The sequence below is a fragment of the Atractosteus spatula genome, chromosome 1, assembly GCF_055471065.1.
Source record: "Atractosteus spatula isolate fAtrSpa1 chromosome 1, fAtrSpa1.hap1, whole genome shotgun sequence".
In the NCBI taxonomy this organism is placed as follows: domain Eukaryota; kingdom Metazoa; phylum Chordata; class Actinopteri; order Semionotiformes; family Lepisosteidae; genus Atractosteus; species Atractosteus spatula.
The window spans coordinates 27,926,811-27,950,842 of NC_142706.1; the positions used below are offsets into that span (position 1 = coordinate 27,926,811).

The window sequence follows — 24,032 nt, forward strand, 5'->3', positions numbered from 1 at the left end:
AAGATTATTTAGATTTAAACAACACCCTGCTCTATTTGACCTGTAAAATAACGGAAGCAGACGGTCGGGACATTGATGCGGCAGCCCGTGTGAGCCTGGTGAACTACCCCATCGCAGCCATCTTCAGCCAGGTTGACATCACCGTAGGAGACCGATTGATCAGCCAGAGCAACAACTGCTATCCTTACAGAGCCTTTATAGAGTCGGTCCTGAACTACAGTGAAGAGACGCTGAAGACGCAGTATTCAACAGGGCTCTTTTACAAAGACACAGCCGGGGAACACGAGTCCACAATTTTGGATGGTCCCAATCAGGGGTTCCGAAAAAGAGCATCATACACGACGCAAAGCCGAAAACTGGAGCTCCTGGGTCACATTCACGCCGACCTGTTTTTTCAGGACAAACTACTACTGAATGGCGTAGACCTGAAAATAAAACTCACGCGAAACAGAGATGCTTTCTGCTTAATGAACAACGCCGGAGAACACAAACTGAGCGTACTCTCTGCATCTTTGTTTGTGAAAAGAGTCAGAGTGTCACCCGGGGTCAGGCTGGGACACGCCGAAGCACTCCTGACGGCCAACGCTAAATACCCCATAGACCGCGTACAGATGAAAGTCTTCAGCCTGCCTGAAAAACCAAGAAAACCTCTTTCTCGGACAGTTACCCAAAGTGGTCATTTTGGGGTTTGTGGACAACGCGGCATTCAGCGGCAGTTTTACCCAAAACCCCTTCAATTTTAAACACTACAACGTTAACTTTCTGGCTCTCTACGCGGACGGTGAACAAATCCCCACTAAACTGCTTCAACCAGACTTCCAGAATGGACATTGCGTCCGTGAATATTTTAATCTGGTGGAAACAGCCGGGAAGCGTCTGAAAGACAAACCACTTCTGGTGGACCGCGAGGAGTACGCGCGCGGTTACACATTGTTCGCTTTCAACCTCAGCCCCGACGACGAGTGCACAGGACATTATTAACTTATCAAAACGGGAAATCTGAGAGCTGAAATACGCTTCGCGCTACCGGTACCCACTACAGTTAACATGGTTGTGTACATGCTGTTCGACAACGTGATAGAGCTGGATATGAGACGTCAAGTCATTTACGACTTCAGCTAAAAAGCACGGGAGGCCACACAACCTGCACATAAAGATGAACACCAAACAGCTGGAAGACATTCTAACCCGAGACCGCTACACCCGAGACAGTTTTCTAGGCGTGTTCCCCAGTGATGCCCTACCACGCGAGAGACTGGTGCGGCGCCCGTTGTGTTTAATAGTTAATACTCACCCACACGACCGCCCCGGTGAACACTGGCTGGCTATTTACTTAACTGACGACGAGGGCGCAGAATTTTTCGACTCCTACGGATTTTCACCCGAAGCCTTTTTCTTTCCCAAGAACATTATTGATTTCTTAAACAGAAATGCTAACTCCATATTTTACAACAACAGACAATTGCAAGATTCTTTTGCAGTGACCTGCGGTCTACATTGCATCTTTTTTCTATACCATAGATGTAAAGGTTTATCTTTTAGAAACATTTTAGAACTTTATTCTACGAATGCAATCCAGAATGACCGCTTGGTGGAAATGTTTCTGAAAAACCGACGTCGTGTGAGACGGAGACCCCTGTACCCTTTCAAGCCCTTTGAAAATACGAATGTTCAATTATGCGGGTGTTTACGACAATTTAAAACATGTCATAAATGTTAATCGATCATCTAAAATAAAAATGAAATCGAACCATTTCGACGTCTGTGTGGTTATTATTTAAAAAGAACACAAAACATGATTGAAAATCAACACAATATTTTTATTATACATTCGCTGTTATAGCGCTCAAGCTTTTTTAATACATGTTACAGACAAACCATTTTTAAACATATTGCGCACGCTTTTTAATATACATTTCAAGTCATTTAACACAAACACACATACCCAGAGAAAAAATGTTACAAAGACAACCATGTGGGTCTAGGTAGTAATGAGCATCTCCTTTCAGCGGTTATCTTAGAGACCGGGTCGACCGTCGACAACTCTACTGGTTGTTTTAAAGTTTTGACCGACGCTGCACACCCCGGCAGGGCAGCCTTGAGTTTTTCAAGTAGCTCTCGGTTACCAGCGTTGGCTAGCAGGGTGCCCGGCACGTTGATTTCTGCCATAGCCTCCATGAACACATCCCAACCTTTTGGCTTCTTACCGACAGCAACTGCTTGCTGCTGCGTGAGAGCCCTGACAAGATCAATCATGTGAGAGCCCTCAACGGGTGCCCCCTTGTACACAAATTCCCCTTTTTCATTCCAGGCTATTAATGGTTCATTGCGGGCCATGGTCTTTAACAATATCTCAGCATTTCTCCGGAACCGCTGAGACACGCTGTCCAAAATATACCCAAAGTCAGCCACGCTCGATGACGGCGGTTGTGCTAACGTGCGTGATAGTTCGGTGGGTGCATTTTCCGGTAGTACAACGGTTAAAGTCCCCTTTTCGGAAGTCTCCTGGCGTACTAATATCAAATACCGTTGTAACACCTGGCTGTACAATTTCACTTTTTCATATTCGGCCAGATGCGCGTTCTGCAAAATGTCACGCATTTCATCATCCAACCGACGGGCTGTTATTTTTCTTACATCGCTTTCGAACCCAGACCGCTTTCGGAGCCGATCGAGCTGTTTCTGAGGTACCAGGTACATTTTTTCAGCGTGCTCCATTATTGACGTTGTAGAAGCCCCGTAATCAGTGGTACTGCAATACTCAACAGGGTCCCAATAAAACCACCAGACTGGTTCACCAAGAGTCTCTTTCTTTTAAGAGAAAGACCCTTTCGACTCAAAGTCTTTATAAGCTTACGCTTTCTCTTCAGGGTCCCAAACTGCTTAGCAGATAACGGTATGTTCCCTTTCAAGGTATTCAAGGCGATTTCAGCTATGGCCTGTACAAGATCATTTGTAGCTCCACAGAGAATAGCTTTCCGCTGCTTGGGGGCGGCTTTTACCAGAAAATTTAAGAGAGTCAGGTTTCTCCGAACGCGTGAAGACATGACGACGCCCCGAACGTGTTTTTTCGACTGAATCTGTGGTTGTGAGATCACCGACTTTTAGATTTTTTAAATACATAAGCCGTGGGTACATCTGGGGGGAAAAGACCTGTTCGCAAGCGATAGTCATCTGGGGTGTCGGCATTTAAATCCACCAACAAGTAACCGAAAGTTTTTTTAGTAGCATCATCGAACGCTTCCAAAAAAAATGTGGCTTTACCGGGGTACATCTGCCGGGACAGGGTTGTAATCTGTAGTTTATCTCTAGGGTTTTTAAACAGCACCATGTACTTTGTATTTAACGCGATGGTTCTACTTTTCCTGCCTTGACAAAACACATTTTGGACGATATACATGATGCTGAGGTTTCGGTGGTGTACGTATTTGGTAAAAGCTTTTTCTATCTCATTATTTTTACACGCAGACTCCATCAAATCATCAACTATAATCAAATTTATTCTACCCGGCGGCAGTAGCTGGTCGTCGGAAAACGACGTCGGTAGTCCTTCTATAAACTGAATGTATGGAAATTTCACAAGCAACTCGTCGTATAGAGGTTGCCAGCAGCTGTAACACCAGACTATGTTTTCGGGTTCACGAGTCATAACGGTATCACCGCTCTCCAAGAGCTGTTTTATAAAATAACTTTTACCGCAATTCGAGGGTCCGGACAAAATGCACGAAAAAGGGTGTTTTAACCTGACATCCATCGTGTTAATATCCGTAGGGCAACGATGTCAAATTTTCTTGCAGCACCCGCTTGTCGTACACCACCTTCTGGGTTTTCTTTAAGGTCCGGGTCTCAATGCGCCAATCCTTTTTAACACGCACGATCATCGACTGTTGAATAGAAATGTGTTTAAATTCCCGGCACTCTGCATAAGGGTTAACGCCATAGTCAAAAACCAAGTCTCGCAGACTCTCAAAGTTAACTTTTTCACAATTGTTCACATTGAGCGTAATGCCTTTTACCTTTAAACAGGCTTTCCCTCCAGACAGTTTGTACCCGTACGACTTGGGTCCTGTTGACACAAACTCGGTGATGTGTTGACCAGCAGCGATTTCGCTGGTCAGCTCACCCAAGTAGTCGCCCAGTTCCGGATTCCACTCACCCTCCCGGCTCACAAAGATAACGGAATCTGTGTCGTGGTACAGACAACGGCCTTGCAAAGCATTTAGCAGATTGTATAACTCCAAGCGGGCATAGGCGGTTGTAAAGCTAGCGATGAAAATGTTAGTGTTTGAATGGCCCGTATAGTGGTGTTTAGTGTGTTTCCACGTAACACAGGCTGTCTTTTCATCGATAAACTTGCAGGCTGACACCTTATGATATGGCGTAAATAAGTACCTGAACAATTCATCGGGGTTTCTCACAATGGTGGTCTGTGGTAAATTGTCTCTTTGCCCATACTTGCCCCACAAACTGTTCAAGGCAATTTTTGAAAGCTGTCTTTTGGCCGGATTCTTTTTAATGTTGCCGGGGTCCAGCCGGACACCCTCTTTTTCATAATATTCGCTGATATATCTTTGTTGTTTCGCGACATCTGTACACCACTCTGGAAACCCCGAAGCTTCCTGCTTCCCTTTCAGATGCAGTTTGATGTAGTCGGTAAAAAGATCGTGTGAGGCCTTTTCGAAATGCCAAATTTCGTAAATTTTACACACTCTATACCCCAGATCTAAGGCCTTCTGTAATTCGGGGGTGCACCAGATACCAGTCAAGGCGCGATCTTCATCACCGTGCTCACAGCGGGTGGTCTGTTTTGTTTCAGCACACATACGACACAGTGTGAAAAACAGTTTTTCGTCAGTTTTGGTTGGAAGAACTGGAAAGTACAAACGTCTGGGTGGGTAAACTTTCACGTTCGCTAAACCGAAATACCGTTTTAAATCTCCAAAGTTGTTATATATTATTCGGGGGTGCCCCAGTGGGTATTTTTTAGTTTTGTTCACAAACGGATACAGACTGGTGAAATCATAGTAATTAATTTTTTCACCGGGCTGCGCTGTGTAATGCAAACAAATCGCATTTGTTCTCCCCCCAAAAAGCGAATCGCTCGGTTGCAGAGGCTCTGGTAATTGCGCGGCTGTTAGAAATTTAGCCAAACCCCCATTCTTAACAAGCGTGTCTCTGAACTCGTGCTTCCACAAAACACGCACGTTAAAACCTCTCATTTTGAGAAAATTAATTTTCACCATCGTCTTTCTGTACAACCAACCAAAAGTAGTGTTTGTCAGCTGATTAAAATCGTTTTCACAATAACAAACGCTACAACCGTGAAAAAAGCAACCGTTGAACTCAAAGGCTGTCGGCACGCCGTCAATTACAGCATAACCATCCAGAAAATATGGGCCAACCTTGAACTCACCGGCCGTGGTTAACGCGTGTTGGATTTTAACGCGCTCTGTGTGTTCGATGTACATAAGCCATTGAATGCTGGGTGTAGAAAATCGTTTTTGCTGGCGGTGGTAATTGTCATGGGGTAGCAACGCAATCGTCTCTTCCTGTAAAAACATAAGTCTGAACATGGCCATGCAGACACTAGCGATGGTCACAAACTGAAAGGGGTCGATGCAGACAACGCAGGCAGCCCCTGACTCAGTCACGCGTGTCTGTCTGGTCATATTCATGACCTCGTCCCGAAACCTGATACAGCCTTCTCTTAGGATTGCCACATCCAACTGGCAGTAACGTTTCAACTCTCTCTGTAAGTTAATTACACTTCCCCTGCATTCTTCATACCAAACCAAAAACTCGGCTTTCTCGCTCGGCAGCATGTAGTTAACGCCGTAAAGTTCAGGCGGAGGCATCGGTCCGAATTAATTTTGGTTTTCTGAAGTGTTCATCAAGTGTGGAAAATGACCCTTACACCCGGGGAACCCCATGGCGGCTGGCAGTTTGCTTAATTTCATAGGCAGAAAGTTTAAAGAATCGATAAATCGTAAGCTTTTACGGTCATACACATTATCTTACCACCCTGATTAATTAGTTCAACGTCCATCTTTTCAGCTAACAACTGTCTGATCACTAGGTAATTCTCATATCCCTTGCCATTGTGCGATATGAATGTATGGTTTTTGAAACGTCTATCGATAAATTTACACACAAAATCCTTTAGACAAGTTTCACCATAAAATTCCCAGCTGCGTTTATTGTCAATATGAAGGGCGTGGACGTAATTTGGTATGTGTGTCCCCGTTTCTTGCATGCATTCAAAGTCGAAAAAAATGTACTTGTTTGAAATTTTGGGGTTGTCCAAAGGCAGTATGTAGCACAAATGTGTGTCAGGGGTGTTGATCACGTTGTTACAACGCGAGCACAGTTTCTCTTTACATTTGTGACTTGCGAGGTTATAAACCCCACATTTCTCACAAAAGACCCTGCGCTCACACTTACTCACACCCGTCGCCGCATTCCGCAAGTGTCTTGCCAAACACTGAGAGCTACGACAAAAGACCTTACAGGCCTGGCAATTCTGAATTTCAGCATCAATTTCGCAACACTGGGGATCTAAACAGGTTTTACAAGCTTTAACACAGGCGTGTGCGTTCTTGTGGCTATACGCCGCGTGGCAGTTAGTGCAAAAATACGCCGCCCCCACAAAAGCTTTAATATTTAAAACCCCATAAAAATGCTCTTCATGCAGTAGAACAAAAAGTACTTTAGAATATGGTGGTGTGGGCCCCGTTGTAAAATATTTCCAATCACCCTGGTCGTGGTACAAAATTTTAATGACCACCTTTAAATGTTTTTCAAAAGCGGTAATGTCTGACAAACTAATTTTCCGATTCTCTGGAAAACCCAACTCTTTGTGCATTCGTTTAGCGCCCTGTAACATTTCCCCATCGGTACAACCCTCATTCAACAAACCGTACACACTCCCGGCGAAACACAGATTACCGCCCGTGTAATGTAAGTCGATAAGGTGCGCTTTTTTCTGCGCAATTACCCGGCTGTACAGAACGGATTTAAATCTTCGGCGGGCACCCCCCTGCATATTCCTAACTATCGTCACCACTAAGCGGAGGGTGTCATCGGTGAGAACCTCTGTGTGGCTCTGTAAGAGGTCCGAGATGTGGCTTAAAAAATCGGCAGCATTTAATTCTCCGGGGTGTCTCCTGCGTGAGAACAAGGGTTTGTTAAAACCACCCGCTGTCAAACGCAGCTGTACAAAATCATTTGCCCCGATGTTTGGAGAAAGTTCATCCAATATTCTCTGGACTGCACCATGCACAGCGTCTATAGCCTGTACATACGAGGTTATTCTGTCGAGATTAACAAAACGAAATTCTTCATGGTGCTCTGTTGCTCTAAAATTATTATAAGACCTGTTATAACTACGTATACGCTCCAGGAAAACTAAGGGGTCTCTATTCGCCCCTGCACCGCCACCAACCTGATTCAGATCGTTCAGTACAACCGGTTCTGGGTTACCGCCATCCTGTTCTGCTACAACAACCTCGGGCCTTAAGTTATTTTCTACCACTGCATTTTCATTGCGTGGCTCGGGCGACCCTTGGGAAATCTGATGCCTCTCTCTGAATCTTTGACGACGCAACAAACATGCTTTTGCCAGTTTTATTCTTTTATTTATGTACAAAAGCTTGCGGTTGGCAAGCGGTCGGTCTTTTAAGCACTTTTTAGACCGCATGTTTAGTCATTTATCACCGGGGATTTGCACCAATGCTCCCTGAAATAGCATTACGAGGTAGTGAAATCCAGAGGTTAGATCGACATCCTCTTTAGAAAAAACGTCTAAGAGGCTAGCGGCGTAAACCTGGATCGTTTTTGGAAACACTGCATGTGCACATGCTAAAGCGGCTCTTAGATTCTCTCAACACCGCTTTTTATCCACCTCATTAGTGCCCACCTTTGATACTAAGTCTGCAATATGCCGCACTGAGTATCCCAAATCACCAAGCACCAAGTCTTTAGGCGCGTTATGATTTCGCTCCGAATTCTTGACACGTCTGGCTTTGGTCAGCGTCTTAACAGCCGTCTCCGATGCAGTCACCACCTTAGGGTCCGACGTTTCCGCCACATTTGTTTCGCCGCGCGTCGATACAGCTGCTGTGTGAAAAAATAAGACTTTTTATTACCATGCCAATGCTCCACATCTCAAAATCTGAAAACTACGCTGTGATAAAAATAAAAGACTTTTCAACACAACAATCAATGAAATCTAAACTGTCAAAGTCAGAAAACTACGATAACTATGATAAAAACGCCACACATGTGGCGCATCCTTACACAAAGGGCTGCGGGTGAATGGAACAAGTTACCCCGACATGTTGTTACACCGGTTTCCTTGACGGCTGTGGTGGCGCTACTGGGTCAAGCGGCGTGCTAACGGCCTGTAGACCCTCGCACAGACCAGTCGCTTTTAACTTTAAAAGCTAGGCAGTTTTAAAATAAGGTTTTTTAACACTCCCAAACAGAAAACTATGCGAAGTAGGATCTTTCAGCGAATTAACATCCTAACAAAAGAAGTAACGTTTACCGTAAGTGGATCATAACACATCTTGACCACGCTTAAATTATATTAACCTTTGCTTGTTGATTTCAGACGTTTTGAGCTCGTTGCCCCAGTTAACTTGTTGGCTCGTCGCAGTTTATTTTTTGAAGGTCCGGGGTCTGCACGGCGTGGGAAAATACCATTAGTGAAAAAATAGAAAAACGGTGGGTATTTTTATTATAGACACGTTTAAATGGCCATGCTAAAAGAATGCTTTATATAATACCGACCTCTTCTCTCAGGCGCTCTGATAATATCCCCCGCACCGTCTGGTGTGCCGTGAACATCTGCCTGTGTCTCCACAAGGTTTTGGGTTGGTAATGCAAACCCCAAACGCGGTTTTTTAAAATGTGTGGTGACTTGTCCCTTCGCCCGCGTCTGTGGAATAGACACATACGAGTTTTGGTGTGGAGTATATACCTCTGTGTCTTTAAGACTCACATGGGCGTAAAGCGTTATTCAAAACATTGTCGTAATTACTCACCAGTGTTGTGCTGCGCCGTAACTGGTCTTTTTACAGCTGTGGTTTTCGGGGCTAATGGAAATGAATGGATACACACAGTCACGACCACATTACGGCACCAATCCCCGGTAATTCCATTATAATCATTCAATATTGCCTAGTATACAAATATTATACAACGTTTTGTAACTATAGCTAACACGAGACATGCACCGTGACGTTGTAATTGTCTCACAATAAGCCAGATATACATACCGCTGAAATTCGTGGAATCCTCGTCTTCGTCTATCAAGTCGAACAGTGTTAAGTCTGTAAATAGGCTATCTTCAGACTGTTGTAATTGATCGGCGTGATCCATTCTGACGAGTTAGGCGATAACGTGAGACTGTAGGAATTGGAATGCAGCTAAAACTTCGCCTGTTAAACCGCTGGTACTTATACTCAATCCGCTAAACATTCTCTTCTAAGAAACACACATGGCCCCCCATAAAACCATTAATCTTAGGTATCGTTGGGGGTGCACGTACTGGTCTATAGAAATTATTTTAAGAAACATTTTAGAAAACGTTTTAGACCGTTATAATGTTAAAATCTATATTATTTTAAGGCATACAACGGTGTCTAAAATTTCATAGCTGTTAAAACGTGGCGAAAATGTACCGCGGTGTCTTTGTTTGATTCGCCGACAGACCGCTAAGAATATTATCAAGCAAAATGTTTTTTATTATGTATCTGTTCTTTATAGGGACGTGTTCACAAACCAAGCTTGACGTTTTGAGGTTTTATTTTTTCGCGCTGCGCTGTTATGAACATTTTTGCGTGAAATACATGTGGTGCTTGTAAATTAGAAAACTTTACATGAATTTAAAATGTTTGTAAACTTTCCCTGATGTCAATTTTAGCACCCCCCACTCTGCATTCCAGAGCCTGTAACTAACCCCCCCCCACATCCCGTCTCCAATATCATCACAAATCATCTCTACAGGGAAACAATTTTAAAACTTTAAGAACAATCCGTTAAAGTCTGAAGAACAACACCCCACCATTTGTTGTCTGTTAACACCTTAAAGACTTTTATGCTGGCGCTGTGTGGAAATTTATCCCAAACTTTCGAAAAAGCTGTCGCGAATGTGTTATTAAAAATAAACTGTGTCTTATTACGTTATTTTAAAAACTTTAAGACCAACCCCGCGTGTTTAAAATTTCTTTTCTGGGCAAACACATCATTTGTGTTTGCGTTGTGTGTTAATACTTTAAAACTTATAAACTGATAAGCGAATACTTTTCGCTCTCGATAAATCAGGGGGGTCATCACAACCAATTGAAAAATGTCTTGTGTTATGTAGGCGTGTTACACCATTGGCGCATATTCTTAAACGCTCCGACCAGACAGGGCCGCAGTGCGTGCTTGGAGCTGTCAGACACCGCGGAGCTGCTGAGATGGCTTCTTTGTGTGGAGAAACAACGGTGTCCGCTACTCTACAAAGTGAAGAGGTAGGCGGCTAAAATATTTTTTTCTGCTCGTGGAATTGTTGTATCGGTGCTTAGCGTATGTCATTTTAATACTTGGTCTTCTTTTTAGCAAAACCCGACCCCACCCTCTGCGCCCTGTGACATTGGCGGGGTTGTGAGTTCAGCTGGGGTACCAGATGTTGAAGAACAGCCGGGTGCTAGCGATGATACCACGCTACAAATGGTAAATATTAACGAAAAACCTTAGCTCAAAAGTGCGTTAAATGCTCGATATTTTAGGTGCAAAGCATGTCTATTTTGTTAAGCCTTCCTTTTCTTTTTCCTTTAATAGAATAAAGAGGATGTGGACGGGTCAATCTTCAGCCTACCGACACATGTGAATGTCTCGTGTCTATGCTTGTGTGTTCGCCCAAATGTTAATAAAGCTGATGCCCCTGTCCCTAATGAGCCCGATGTTATGCCCCAGATTGTGAAAGCAGTAGCTTATTGCATCTTCAAACACTGTTTAAAGGGGGTCCTGGTTGATGACTGCCCGGCCTGTTTGATTGACCACCCCGGGCAGCGGGGTCACACATGCCTGTCTGGCGGCTACGCAGATGGGTGTGAAGACGTGACATTTGCCGCTTTAGAAATTTATAAGTCTCTCAGTTTAGCCCGAATTTTATCGGCTGTTCTGTACACCGCCCGGTGTCTGGGTTCGTACACCATTACAAATGACACTGAGCGGTGCATAAAACAGTTGCTAAAAAATATAATTGAGGACCGCTCCCCATACGAGCATGTACACACCACCCTTGAACAGCTGGATGAAAAATTAGTAGACATGACTTTTGATGAGTTGCAAAAGAAACACTATTCTTATTTTTACAGACACAAAAAAAAAGATCTATGTAAAATGTGAATACAGGTTTCACTCTGTTTTACAGACCCAGGTGTGCCATCGTCCGAAGAATGAAGAATTTCGAATGTATACGTCTGAATTCTTACTAAGAGTGCTTTACACGCTTCTCTCTACAAAGCTTGATATGCAAAACAAAGAGTCGAATGCTAATGTCCTTAAATTTGTTAAAGAGATAGATGTGTATGTCGAGAACTTGAGTGAAATTATTGCAGATCTGATGTTTTCAGATCAGAAACGGAAGCCTGGGGGGTTCTACAGTGTGTATTCCAAAATACAGCTTGTTTTGCACAGAACCTGTGGTAACACCATCCCGCTGGTTACGCAGGCAAATTTTTTTGCCCTGCTAGATCGGATCGCCCAGTGTGGTTCGCATGGCTTTAGACACGGGGAGCGGAAGGGGGTTATGAATGCTTTTTCAGATGCCGCAAAGTTTCTCAGCAATGTGGGGGTGGTGGTTACGCGTACCGAACTAATTTTCCGCACCAACATTTAATTGTTGAATGCAAACAGGAGCCGGTAACGCATGTGTGCTGCGTTGTTTCAGTGTTTGAAAACCCCTGTTGAAATAAAGCGGTTCACATTTCACATACTTGCAAACTGGAGTCTGTAACTTGTGTAAAAACTGCTGCTGCGTTGTTTCAGTGTTTGAAAACCCTGTTGAAATAAAGCGGTTCACATTTCACATACTTGCAAACTGGAGTCTGTAACTTGTGTGAAAAGTGCTGCTGCGCTGTTTCTGTGTTTGAAAACCCACTGTTGAAATAAAGCGGTTCACATTTCACTTGGTGTTTGTCCTGTGAATTCTTTCCGCGAGACTTTACGCAGTCAGTGTGTGTGTGTGTGCTTACAACCCTGCTGCTTTTGAGACACTGCTTGTGCAGCGTATAAGCAGCCTGGCCGGACAACCACTCGACCACCCGACCGCGGCTGGCGCCGCTCACACCCCGGGATCTCGCGGCCCGCACCAGACTCCCCGCGCCGCCGTAACTGCCCGATTTCCTAGGGTTATAATAGAGCGCACTCAACCCCACGGCAGACATGGTCCCCTTCCAAACCAATACACACTTGCACACACCTAAAGCGAGGGATGCGCCGTCTGGGGGCTTTGGGACCCTGAGGCGCCGGGCCGACCGGCCGGGGGGGAGGCGGGAGTTCCGACCCACACCATTGGCTCCTGAGGGGGCGGGACATGCACACATAACAACACGACATTGGCTGGCAAGGGGGCGGGGCAGCCAACCACCGCGGACGACCATTGGCTGGAAAAGGGGGCGTGGTACCTGTCAAAAGTTTGACGAAAGGTGTCGCTTTATACTACTCAGGAAGAAGAAGTGGTGACTTTTGGACTGGCCAAATGAATCTCCTGATTTGAATCCTTTTGAGAATGTGTTTGTAGATTCAGATTAGAAAACCCCACAAAAAAAGCAACAGCTTAATATGGCAGTTAAAGCTTGGCAAAGGATCTCAAAGGAATTTATCAAGAGTCTGCCTATGTCAATGGTCACAGACTTGAAGCAGTCATTGCAGGCATGGGACTATATACAAACTTATATAAATAATTAGTTTACTTTACGTTAATTAGTCTCATTACATATGCTGACCTGAAATTGGGGTGATTGAACACATTTTTGTTCTCATGTGGTTTAACATGTATGCACACAAATATCCAGAGATTCTGACAAAAATATCCGGAGATTACATTCTGTATTTTGTCACATACTGTATTTATCTTTTGATTTGAAGTACAACTTTCAGCAGTACACAGCAAAAATGACTTCACTCTCCTGACTCAATAACTAAGCTTTTGACTGTATCTCTTTTTATTATTATTGATTGAATATCCTCCATATATTAAAATACAGCAACCTTTTCTTTGTTGTATCAATAATTGGAGGCAGAGGTTATTTCCTGCTTCTATTTTCTTAACAATACTACAGCTTGGAACATTGAAAATAAGCCTCTTAATGAAAGGTAACTGTATTCTTCAACATTATTTCAAATAATAAATCTTTAAGGAATATGAAAGTCCTTATCAAGCTTATAACACTCTGGTTTGGAAGTAATATTACTTACACTTTTTATTTTGCCTCACTCTGTCGGCAAAAAAACAGAAAACATTTCCTAATGAGCTCCCAAAAGACACAGTTTTTCACAGTAATTTGACAAAAATCCATTTCAACATATGACAGCCTATTATGTGTTCATCAGCTAAATGAGGTATAAAAACTGTCACAGAAAATACTAACAAAATAATATGCTCATACAAAAATACCTTCCCAAAATATTCTTTTCAACACAGTCTAGTTTGTATGTATTGCAAAGAGTGAGTAACAATGTATTATGTGTTGTCAAGCATAACACTGGTAACAATGGTGAATCAGTGACATACAGATGAAGTTTCCAGGTCCTGTGGGTATTACCCTATTTCAGACAGCGCCTGTCATCAAGAGAGATGCTGAATATTTAAATGCTGGAACACATCCAGATGATATACTGCAAGTCTTACCATAGGGAGTTTAAGGTTGCAATGTCTTGAGTCTCACTGTAATAGCCATTGTAATTGTGTAGCCTGGCAAGGAATAACCAGCACAGGACACAAATATATTTTTGGGGTTCTTTATTTCCAGGTAAGTATGGTGTCTGATCTGTTTTGTTAGTTTGGAAAATAATTAAAAAAAAGAAATGACATATGATATTTTTGCCTACACAAAATATGGTAGTGGCTCTTCCACGCAGCACGTGCAAAAATAGGCCGTTCAAAGGCTGCGCAGGTCACCTCTCAGCTCTACCCTCACTGAGAACGTTACAACTCTCCGCAGAAATTTTGTTTTTTTAACTGTAACTCACTGCTTCCTAGTCCCTACTGCCCATGCGCAGAATGCTGAAATTAACTGGCAGGAACTAAGATACACCGTGATCTAAGAGGCAGCGCCATCTAGTGGATTTGGCATAACAGACAGCTATTCACCACTAGGTCACATTCTCCCCTTCTGCATAGACAACGTTCCGCTGACTATCAACCCTTCACCCCCTTGACTGCCTTCCTAAAAAGGACAGCACTGAAGTTTGTTATCATTTGGGAAAAGACTTCTGGAGTTAAGGAAATCACATTACAGACAGACTTGGGTTCAAAAGGATTAGTGTGCACCCCAGCATTGGCTCTATGACTTCTGCGTGGAACAGGAGTTTAATACATGGTCACTAGGAGAGAAGCTGGTAGTAGGCTCAGCATCAGCCTTAGTCCTAACCTGCACAGCACCTGTAGATTCAGGGGCAGGTTCAAACCTAACAGGCTCAGAAAACACTTCTGATTCACTACCACAGGGGTCCTCAGCACTAGCAACATCTACTGACTCAGGAAACACCTCCTGAGTTAATCTCGGAAGCGAAACCTCCTCCAACACTACAAACTCTGGCGAAGACTCAGAAAGGGTACTAACAGAGGTTCCTGTGGGGGACGAGTTTCTAACACACCTGGGGGCTGGGACAGGGCCCACACATGGCCTTAAATTAACCCTGTGTAACCACTTTATAGGACCACCCTCCAATGGTTACACTGCGTGTGTCGTACCCTGCACCACCCTATTCACAGTAGGTCCCCAAGCATCCTGTATCTTATTTCTACCCAACAATAAGAGTTATTTCTGTGTCTCAGATAAACCAGCTGATCTACACCGACTGCGGGACAGAACACTTTGTCTACTTGCAGTGCAAAAGCTTTTTGTTCTGCGTACTCTTTGGCTTGGGCATGTGCTTCGTTCAACCGTTCCTGGTAGACCACCAGCCAATCATGTTTTTCATACAGCACCTCCTCCTGGCCCAGCAACGCATGAACAGGTAAATGAGGATGCACTCCGTAAGGAAGGAAGTAAGGTGAATATCCCGTACTAGCGTGAGGTGTCACATTGTAGGCATAGACTAACTCTGGCAGATGTTCCAGCCAATGGCGCTTCTTCTCAGGAGGCAATGTGTGTAAAAGGTCATGTAGAGTACTGCTGAACCGTTCACAGTGTGGGTTTCCTTGAGGATGGAAAGGACTGGTGCACGTTTTCTTCACTCCGTAAAGTTTACACAGCTCTGCAACTACCTGACTCTCAAAGGTTTTTTCCTGGTCACTATGCAACCTTTCAGGGCATCCAAATTTCATAAACCATTCTTTCAGGAGGACTTTCGCTATAGTGTCTGCCTTCTGATCACGAGTCAGAAAAGCCTGTGTAAACTTGGTAAACACGTCAGTAACTACCAACATGTTCTCCTGCCCATTAGAGGCTGGCTCGAGGACCGTGTAGTCGATAGCTACAACCTCTAAAGGCCTAGTAGCTATAGATGGTTTAATGGGTGACTGGATTTTTGGCTGTGGCATTTTGGTCAGGATACACCTTTGACACTTCTTGACCCACTGTTCCATATCATTATACATGCCCTCCCAAAAGCATCTCTGCCTCAACAGATTCTGAGTGCGTTCGATGCTTATCCCAAAACATCCGGAAAGCACTGAGAGAGAGATCAGCATCTTGAAACCGATGGAGCTCCTTCTTTGTATACCCTGGGAAAGTTTGGGTGTTACTCCGTGACTTGTTCAAGTTATCACAATCCACTCCTGCTTCCAAAACATGGATCTGTCTTAATTTAATAATAATAATAATAATAATAATAATAATTGCTTACACTTATATAGCGCTTTTCTGGACACTCCACTCCAAGCTCTTTACAGGTAATGGAGACTCCCCTCCACCACCACCAATGTGCAGCATCCATCTGGATGATGCGACGGCAGCCATAGTACGCCAGAACGCTCACCACACATCAGCTATTAGTGGGGAGGAGAGCAGTAATGAAGCCAATTCATAGATGGGGATTATTAGGAAGCCATGATTGGTAAGGGCCAATGGGAAATTTGGCCAGGACGCCGGGGTTACACCCCTACTCTTTTCGAGAAATGCCATGGGATTTTTAGTGACCACAGAGAGTCAGGACCTCGGTTTTACGTCTCATCCGAAGGACGGCGCCTGTTTTTACAGGATAGTGTCCCCGTCACTATACTGGGGCATTAGGACCTACAGAGACCGCAGGGTGAGCGCCCCCTGCTGGCCCCACTAACATTTCTTCCAGCAGCAACCTTAGTTTTTCCCAGGAGGTCTCCCATCCAGGTACTGACCAGGCTCACACCTACGTAGCTTCAGTGGGTTGCCAGTTGTGAGTTGCAGGGTGATATGGCTGCTGGCATTTCATACTGGCTGCCACCAAATCTGGCTCCAGAGGTGTGCCTCTGCTTTACATTACATTACAATCATCATATTCAACATCATCAGAGTCAGGTTCTGGATCCCCTGCAAATGGCTGCCTAGAGAAGGCATCAGCAGCAGTGTTGCAGCGTCCTGGGAGGTACTTTATTTCAAAATCAAAAACAGATAGCTTAGCCACCCATCTCTGCTCTATCGCACCTAGGTTTGCTGTGGAAAGATGACACAAAGGGTTATAGTCCGTTATAACGATTAATTTAGATCCCAGGAGGTAACCTCTAAATATTTCTGACACGGCCCACTTAAGGGCTAGTAGTTTCAACTTCATGCTACTGTAGTTCCTATCATTCTTTTCGGTGCTGCGAAGACGCCTACTAGCATACGCGATCACCCTTTTCCTGTCTCCTTGCTGTTGGGAGAGAACTGCACCTAAGCCAAGGCTACTTGGATCAGTTTCTACAATGAAAGGGCGGGCGAAGTCAGCATAGCCTAACAGCAGAGCACTGGTCAATTTATCCTTAAGGTTTTCAAAAGCACCTTGACACGCTCCATGACAGTCCACACTCCACAGTCCATGAACTGCCGAAAAGTTGCTTGGATCTAGCTGGATTACCTTCTCTTAAACAGGAGTTGACTACATCGTGGAGAGGGCCAGTGATTTTGGAGGAGCCCTCTATAAACCTCCTATAATAACTGCAAAGGCCTATAAATGACCACAGCTCTTTGACTGTGCTGGTTACCTTCCACTGTCTTACTGCCGCTACCTTGTCTGGGTCCATACCTATGCCATCTGCAGATATTTGATGGCCAAGGAACCGCACTTCTGACTGGAGGAAATGGCACTTTTCAAACTTAACCTTCAGCCCAGTTTCCTTTAGTCACTTCAGCACTGTCTCCAGCCTAGATGGTCACAAAAATCCGGAGAGAACACCAAGATATCATCAAGGTAGACTAGCAAGATCTGGAACACAAGGTCATGCAGGGTACCTTGCATCAATCTTTGGAACGTAGCAGGACCATTACATACTCCAAAAGGCATCCTCAGGTACTCATAGCTTGGTAGCTTACAACCCAAAGGGGGTTGTAAATGCAGTTTTTTGTCTGTCCCTTTCATGCATAGTGACTTGATGGTACCCACTGGCTAGATCGATCATCAAGAAGAACTTGGCACAGCACAGTGCATCAAAACATTCATTAATGTGTGGTAATGGGAAAGCATCATGCTTGGTCTTTGCATTAAGCTTCCTATAATTCATACATAATCTGAGGGTTCCGTCTGTTTTCCTGAGAAGGACTATTGGCGAAGCATAAGAACTGGTGCTCTCCTGTATCACTCCTTTCTTCAAAAGTTTGGTTATGTGCTCCCTAACCTCTTTGTACTGGTTTGGCGGAATCCAGCGATATGGCTGAGTGCATGGTATGTCATCCACTAGGTGGATCTCATGCTGGACCTTATTAGTATAACCAAAATCTTCATCTTCAAGGGCAAATACCTCGGCATAACTGGCTAGTAAAGCACCCGACTTTGCTTGTTGTTCTGGGGTCCCACCCACATCAAGTTTATCTAGTATCTGTTGTAAACTGTTTTCCGAGGGCAGTGATGCTTTTTTGCTTACAGTAACTTGCTCAACACTAGCAGATACACGTAGAAAATGTACCTCACACTGCTGGATACTGTCCATCTGCTCGACTGGGGACAAAATACCTAACTTGGTTCTTGGCCTGAGCCAAACATCTTCCTGTGAGAAGTTTATGACTTGTACTTGCACCATATGACTGTGAGAGTACACAAGCATAGGCATGACAATCAGGCCACCCGACAAAGGCACATTCAAAGGCTCCAACAGCATCTTACATTGCTTTCTCTCATATGTCTGAGCCTTTTAGCTAAGACAGTAGCTACTGACATAGCAGGGACATGGAGAGCGTCTCTTCCCACTACACGTACCACAGATGACTTTTCAATTAGGTTCACTTTATGCATCTGCTGAAACGTTTCCCTCCAATAAAAATCCAGCTCGCCACCCAGTGCAGAATCAAACTCAGCACAGACCAGCTGTCTGCATTTGCCTATAATATTTATGCCTATGAGGCCTGGGACAGAGGAACGATAATCTTTTTGCTCCTTTACCACCAAAAACCCACAGTCTGATATCGTCATCCCCATCATCTCCACATCCAATTCAAGATATCCTAGGTAAGGTATTTCTAAGCCATTTGCAGTGGTTAACTTAAGCCACCCTGATATTGAAAGCATGTCTTCGTCCTCCCCCGATAATTGTTCTCTGAAGAAACTCTCTGAAATAGTACTGACCTGGCTAACAGTATCTAATAGACATGACAGAGTGACTCCCCCAATCATCAGGTCTACAGTAGGACATCTGCCCACAGCATGTTCCAGTAACTTGGCATGATCACAGTCGGGTTTGCTTGAGCCTATGGTTTTCCCCCGAATCGCCTGGCTCGTCACGACCGGGGGCTCTCGTTTTCCTGCACTACAGGGATGTTTGATGATGGGAAATGCTTCTGAGTACAGTTTTTTGCTATGTGCTATGATAGCTTGCTTCTCATCCAACACTGTATCAGGTGATACCTTTAACACAGAACTGAGCATGAGAGAGAGAGAGTGAGAGTAATCACGAAGATCTTCCCCCTCCCTTTGCTTACAGCCATAAAAGGCTTGTAATAGCTGGGAAACACTGCGCTTCTCTCTGAAAACATGTCTGAGGTGATTGAATACATCACTGATCTGTCTAGATTCACCACCCGTACGTAAACGTACTTCCTCTAGGGCCTGACCCTTCAACAATGATAACACAAGGTCATACTGCTCAGCAGGGGTCTGTTCTCTGGCTCTGATTACTTGTTCAACTTCTTCGATAAACTCATCAACAGAGCAACCATCTTTATTTATATCATCACTAAAAGGTTGTACATTACGTTCTCTAGGTACATACACATATGAACGTTTTAGTTTAGGACCCAGTGCAGCAATAGTGGCCATGGCTTGGTCACATTTTCTAGCTAATTCTTCTACTTGAGACCTAAAGTCATCATTACCATTCTCGGTAACTACACGACCATCAACTGCTGCACCATCATCCCTCTCGTCACCCAACATTTTGGGAACTGTTCACAAACACAGTCTCTGTGCAAACATCAGTCTTTGAATACCACAGTTCAGCAGATGAGTCTGAAGAGGCAAGGAGACATCCTCCACTCTGGCCGTTGGTGTCGTCTGGGTCCCAGCACACTGGTCACTGAACCTCTGGAAGCTGCCTTCTCTGTCCGTTATCAGACTCCTAGGACAGCTGTCCTGACCACTACCGTATTTTATGCACTTCACTGCCTTTACTATGAGAGTCAGAACCACCAGACTATCAGAAACGTCACTCCTGGTACCAAACTTTTGTAGCCTGGGAAAGCATAACCAGCACAGGACACAAATATATTATTGGGGTTCTTTATTTCCAGGTAAGTATGGTGTCTGATCTGTTTTGTTAGTTTGGAAAATAATAAAAAAAAACAAAAGAAATGACATATAATGATATTTTTGCCTACACAAAATACGGTAGTGGCTCTTCCACGCAGCGCGTGCAGAAATAAGCCGCTCACAGGCTGCGCAGGTCACCTCTCAGCTCTACCCTCACTGAGAACGTTACAACTCTCTGCAGAAATTTCATTTTTTTTTAAACTGTAACTCACTGCTTCCTAGTCCCTACTGCCCATGCGCAGAATGCTGAAATTAACTGGCAGGAACTAAGATACACCGCGATCTAAGAGGCAGCGTCATCTAGTGGATTTGGCATAACTGACAGCTATTCACCACTAGGTCACAATAGATGTCTTTCTAGACTCCTGTGTGAGTCCTCAAATGTTTTGGCAATGTTCCATTGGCTTCCATTAAACCAGAAAATACCTCTTTGCTTTTTTTATCTAAACTCATTTTTTTGATGTAGTATCTTAGCAAATATTTCCTATATAATATATTGGTGGCTTCTTAATTTTCTCTGAAATGTACATAATTTTCATTATAGTAAGCACCCATTTTCAGTTGTAAAAATGTATGCTAGTCTCATTGAAAGTAATTGTTTATACAAAATATGGGTTGTGTTGTTTTAAAGTACAACATTTCACCAGCAATTATTCATGCCTGGAATGCCCTGGTTATCTTCAACTTCCTGTGCAAAAAGTCTATAGACTTGCTGGAAACCTGTGAGCTGTATTATTCCCCCAACTGATGCTACCTCTGCTATGGGTATTGTGGGACTTGCAGCATAAAAAGTAGGTTTTCATAAAAATGCAAGGGTATGAGCATTGAGGCAAACCGATGAATAATTGTTCATTCAAAATGTGGGATATAACATGCAAATATATACAGTATACTATTAAATTTACAGAAAACAAATATTGGCTTCATTATTACATACTTTGGAATGTTTGGAATGCTGTTATGTTTTACATTAAAGGACCTTGGTTATTTGCAAAGGAAACAAAAAATGCTTCCATTTAATAAATATAAAGTAGATTGTGGCTTCCAGTGCTTTATTTGAGAAGAATAAGCTTAATTTCTTCCACATTTGATTTGGTGTGCAACACATCAAGTATTATGTTTTGCTGAACAGGTGGTAGATTCTTTCTTTCTTACCATTTTCTCTGATTTGTTTTAATGTCTTACAGTATGTGACTTTTCTTTGTGACGGGCCCATTTTTTTCTTTGTGCTCTAGCTAATTTATTGACAGGTGATTGACTTGAAACACTTCAAACACATAATGGTTAATAAATAATTCTTAACTTACATCACCTTAACCTTAAAGAAAACTAGATTTGAACAAGATGAAAATGATTTTAATACTGCTTAAAAAGCAAACTCCTGGAATCAGAAAAAAGTACACCACATTATGATTATTTAAAACATTACTGTTAGATAACTGTGACACAGTGGAAGGAATCTCTGCTTTTTCTCCACAAGAGGGCCCATAGGCAACCATCAAGGCATTCCTCTCAATTGTTCTCTCACCCTAACTATTGTGTGAGAACCTGTGGGCTAGCATAGTAGCCCGTTTCCTATGCTGCGTAGCTCAGAAGGTGTATTTTGACTTGGACATCTCCTCTGCCTCTATGACTGCCTCAAAACAGAGATTCTAACCTAGGAGGGAGTCACGACCCATGTCCACGCACAATGTTTCTAGGAGTAGCATTACTATCCCCACGTATCCGCCTGCTCTCAAATGTTTGACCTGATTTACCTGGCCAAAAATTGCCTGGAATCAAATACCTTGACCCCGAACAAGATAGTAGAGCGCTTTGTATTAGATATGTACTTGAGATATCTACCCCCTGAAATATGGCAAACCATCGCCCAAAGCAATCCACAGACCATGGACAACTTCATGGCCAGGTTAGAGATATTGCTGTGGTTGACATCACCAAAAAAAAAAAGAGGTTGCCTCTACTATCTGTCGGGGAAAACACCAGGAAGGGAGTAAGGTGGACATGTGCCAGCAGCCATGTCACCCTGCAACTTACAATTGGCAACCCACTGAAGCTAAGCAGGTGTGAGCCTGGTCAGTACCTGGATGGGAGACCTCCTGGGAAAAATTAAGGTTGCTGCTGGAAGAGGTGTTAGTGAGGCCAGCAGTGGGTGCTCACCCTGTGGTCCATGTGGATCCTAATGCCCCAGTATAGCGTAGCAGCAATGCTTGTTAATGAAAGTGTTGCTGTGCTTTCCCAAATAAGCCCTCATCTCTGTGGTGCATCCACAGAGAAACTATTCATGCAGGCTGATTTAAAGATGTTTTCTTTTGATAAGGGACAGCTCCCAAATGGGGATGCACTTAGCTAACCCTGGCTATCATGATCAATGGTCATCCATTGGCGCCTATCTTTCTAGGGAGTGCCAGATGGACATCTGGACTGCATTCCTAAGTGTCAGGAGTAAGTGACTCATATCTCACCTTGATCAACCAATTAGGGACTGGTAGGGCCGAGTAACCCACGTGGAATTCTGATGCCCATGAAACTTTCAGCCAATGAACGAGCTGAAGTTCCTCCAGGTAAAAACAGGCAACACAGAGCTCCGAGACTATTCTAAGAAATTCTAAAGAGAATTCTAAGGAGAATTCCAGGGGTGCGAGACAGTTCCAGGGCAGGACAGCCCAGGAGCAGAAAGCTCCCAAGGGCAGGACATTCTCGCAGCGCACCTCCTGACCATCCTGAGACTCAGCCCGGACAACCACGGAACGGCCAGTGTGTCCGAGTGCCAGAACTTTGCTTTGTTCTAAGAGTCTAGAGCGGAGGTTGCCACCAGTAACCAAAGGATCCACCCGAGGTTAACACCAGCAGCAAGCCTCGTGAACAGGTTGGAACTGTGGACAGCTGAATCACTATTCAGAACTAGCGCTTCATCAGGAATGAACCGGTCCTCTTCCTGACTTGCTGGGACCCACAGTCATCTTTTCTCCTGTGCACAAACTTCGCTAGTTAAAGCCAACACTAACTAGCCGGTCAGTGAGCATCAGCAGCGCACCGTCGCAAGCAGCACAGCACAGCCTGGCACGGAGCCAGAGAGCCCGCAGGAGATCTGAATCCCCAGAGACTGGATGAGTATTCAAATTCAATGCATTACAGCTCGAGAATTCAATTGTTATCCCAACCAGTTGATATCAATTTAATTCCTAAGAGTAATGTACTTGTTTTGAGTATCCAATGTAGAAGTTATAACCAAGTTAATTTACCAAACGGTCTAAATGAATGATATACTGAACGTATGTCCTCTTGATATGTGTAACTCTTTGTAACTGACTGAATATATACCTTTTGTATTCTGATAACCCTCTCGATAAGATCTGTTAGGTTTACATGCATATTCTATGTATTAATAAATGTATCCTCGTGTATTAGTACCTGTGTGTGTGCGTTGTTTGAGTTATATCGCATGGTTGGATTCTTAGGCCATTAAAAGAATCAATTTTGTGATTTACTGCTACAATTAATAATTGTCCCAGTAAATGCCCAAACCCCTACAGGGTGCCTCGTGAGAGCACACTACAATAGTGATGGGGACACTATACTGTAAACAAGCGCCGTCTTTCGGATGAGATGTAAAACCGAGGCCCTGACTCTCTGTGGTCATTAAAAAATCCAGGTTGTTTCTTGAAAAGAGTAGGGGTGTTACCCTGGTATCCTGGCCGAATTTCCCATGCCTTCTAATAATCCCCCTCTATGAATTGGCTAGATTACTTTGTTCTCCTCCCCCCCCCCCCCAGTGGCAGGGGGAGCGATGTGCCGGTTGGAGTATTCTTGGTCATATTTAATGGCAACGTCAGCTCAAAGATTTGGTTCGAACCACCAAATGAAGACGCGAGTGCCGACAAGTGGACCCTGCTGAT

General features: G+C 43.9%; 1 protein-coding gene and 1 long non-coding RNA gene across 7 annotated transcripts; one reads left to right on the forward strand and one right to left on the reverse strand.

Moving 5' to 3' along the window:
- Nucleotides 1-7,622: 7,622 nt before the first annotated feature.
- On the reverse strand, nt 7,623-8,967 carry LOC148840784 (uncharacterized). The gene is made up of 3 exons (XR_016091350.1): nt 8,791-8,967; nt 8,593-8,679; nt 7,623-8,115 (listed from the first exon to the last, which is right to left on the reverse strand). It is a non-coding gene; the product is annotated as an uncharacterized LOC148840784 (long non-coding RNA).
- LOC148840785 (uncharacterized) lies at nt 8,391-12,178 on the forward strand. Of its 6 annotated transcripts, XM_088921957.1 has the most exons (5): nt 9,044-9,151; nt 10,370-10,517; nt 10,606-10,719; nt 10,828-10,872; nt 11,423-12,178. In XM_088921957.1, the coding sequence occupies exons 1-5, from the start codon at nt 9,099-9,101 to the stop codon at nt 11,888-11,890; spliced, it is 828 nt and encodes a 275-aa protein (XP_088778083.1). In that variant the 5' UTR covers nt 9,044-9,098; the 3' UTR covers nt 11,891-12,178. The 6 variants fall into 6 exon arrangements, 4 of the variants coding, with proteins under 4 accessions (XP_088778067.1, XP_088778083.1, XP_088778090.1 ...); XR_016091349.1 differs by lacking the exon at nt 9,044-9,151 and adding an exon at nt 8,391-8,546 and having other exon boundaries at nt 10,828-12,178; XR_016091348.1 differs by lacking the exon at nt 9,044-9,151 and adding an exon at nt 8,587-8,724 and having other exon boundaries at nt 10,828-12,178.
- The last annotated feature ends 11,854 nt before the right edge of the window (nt 12,179-24,032 follow it).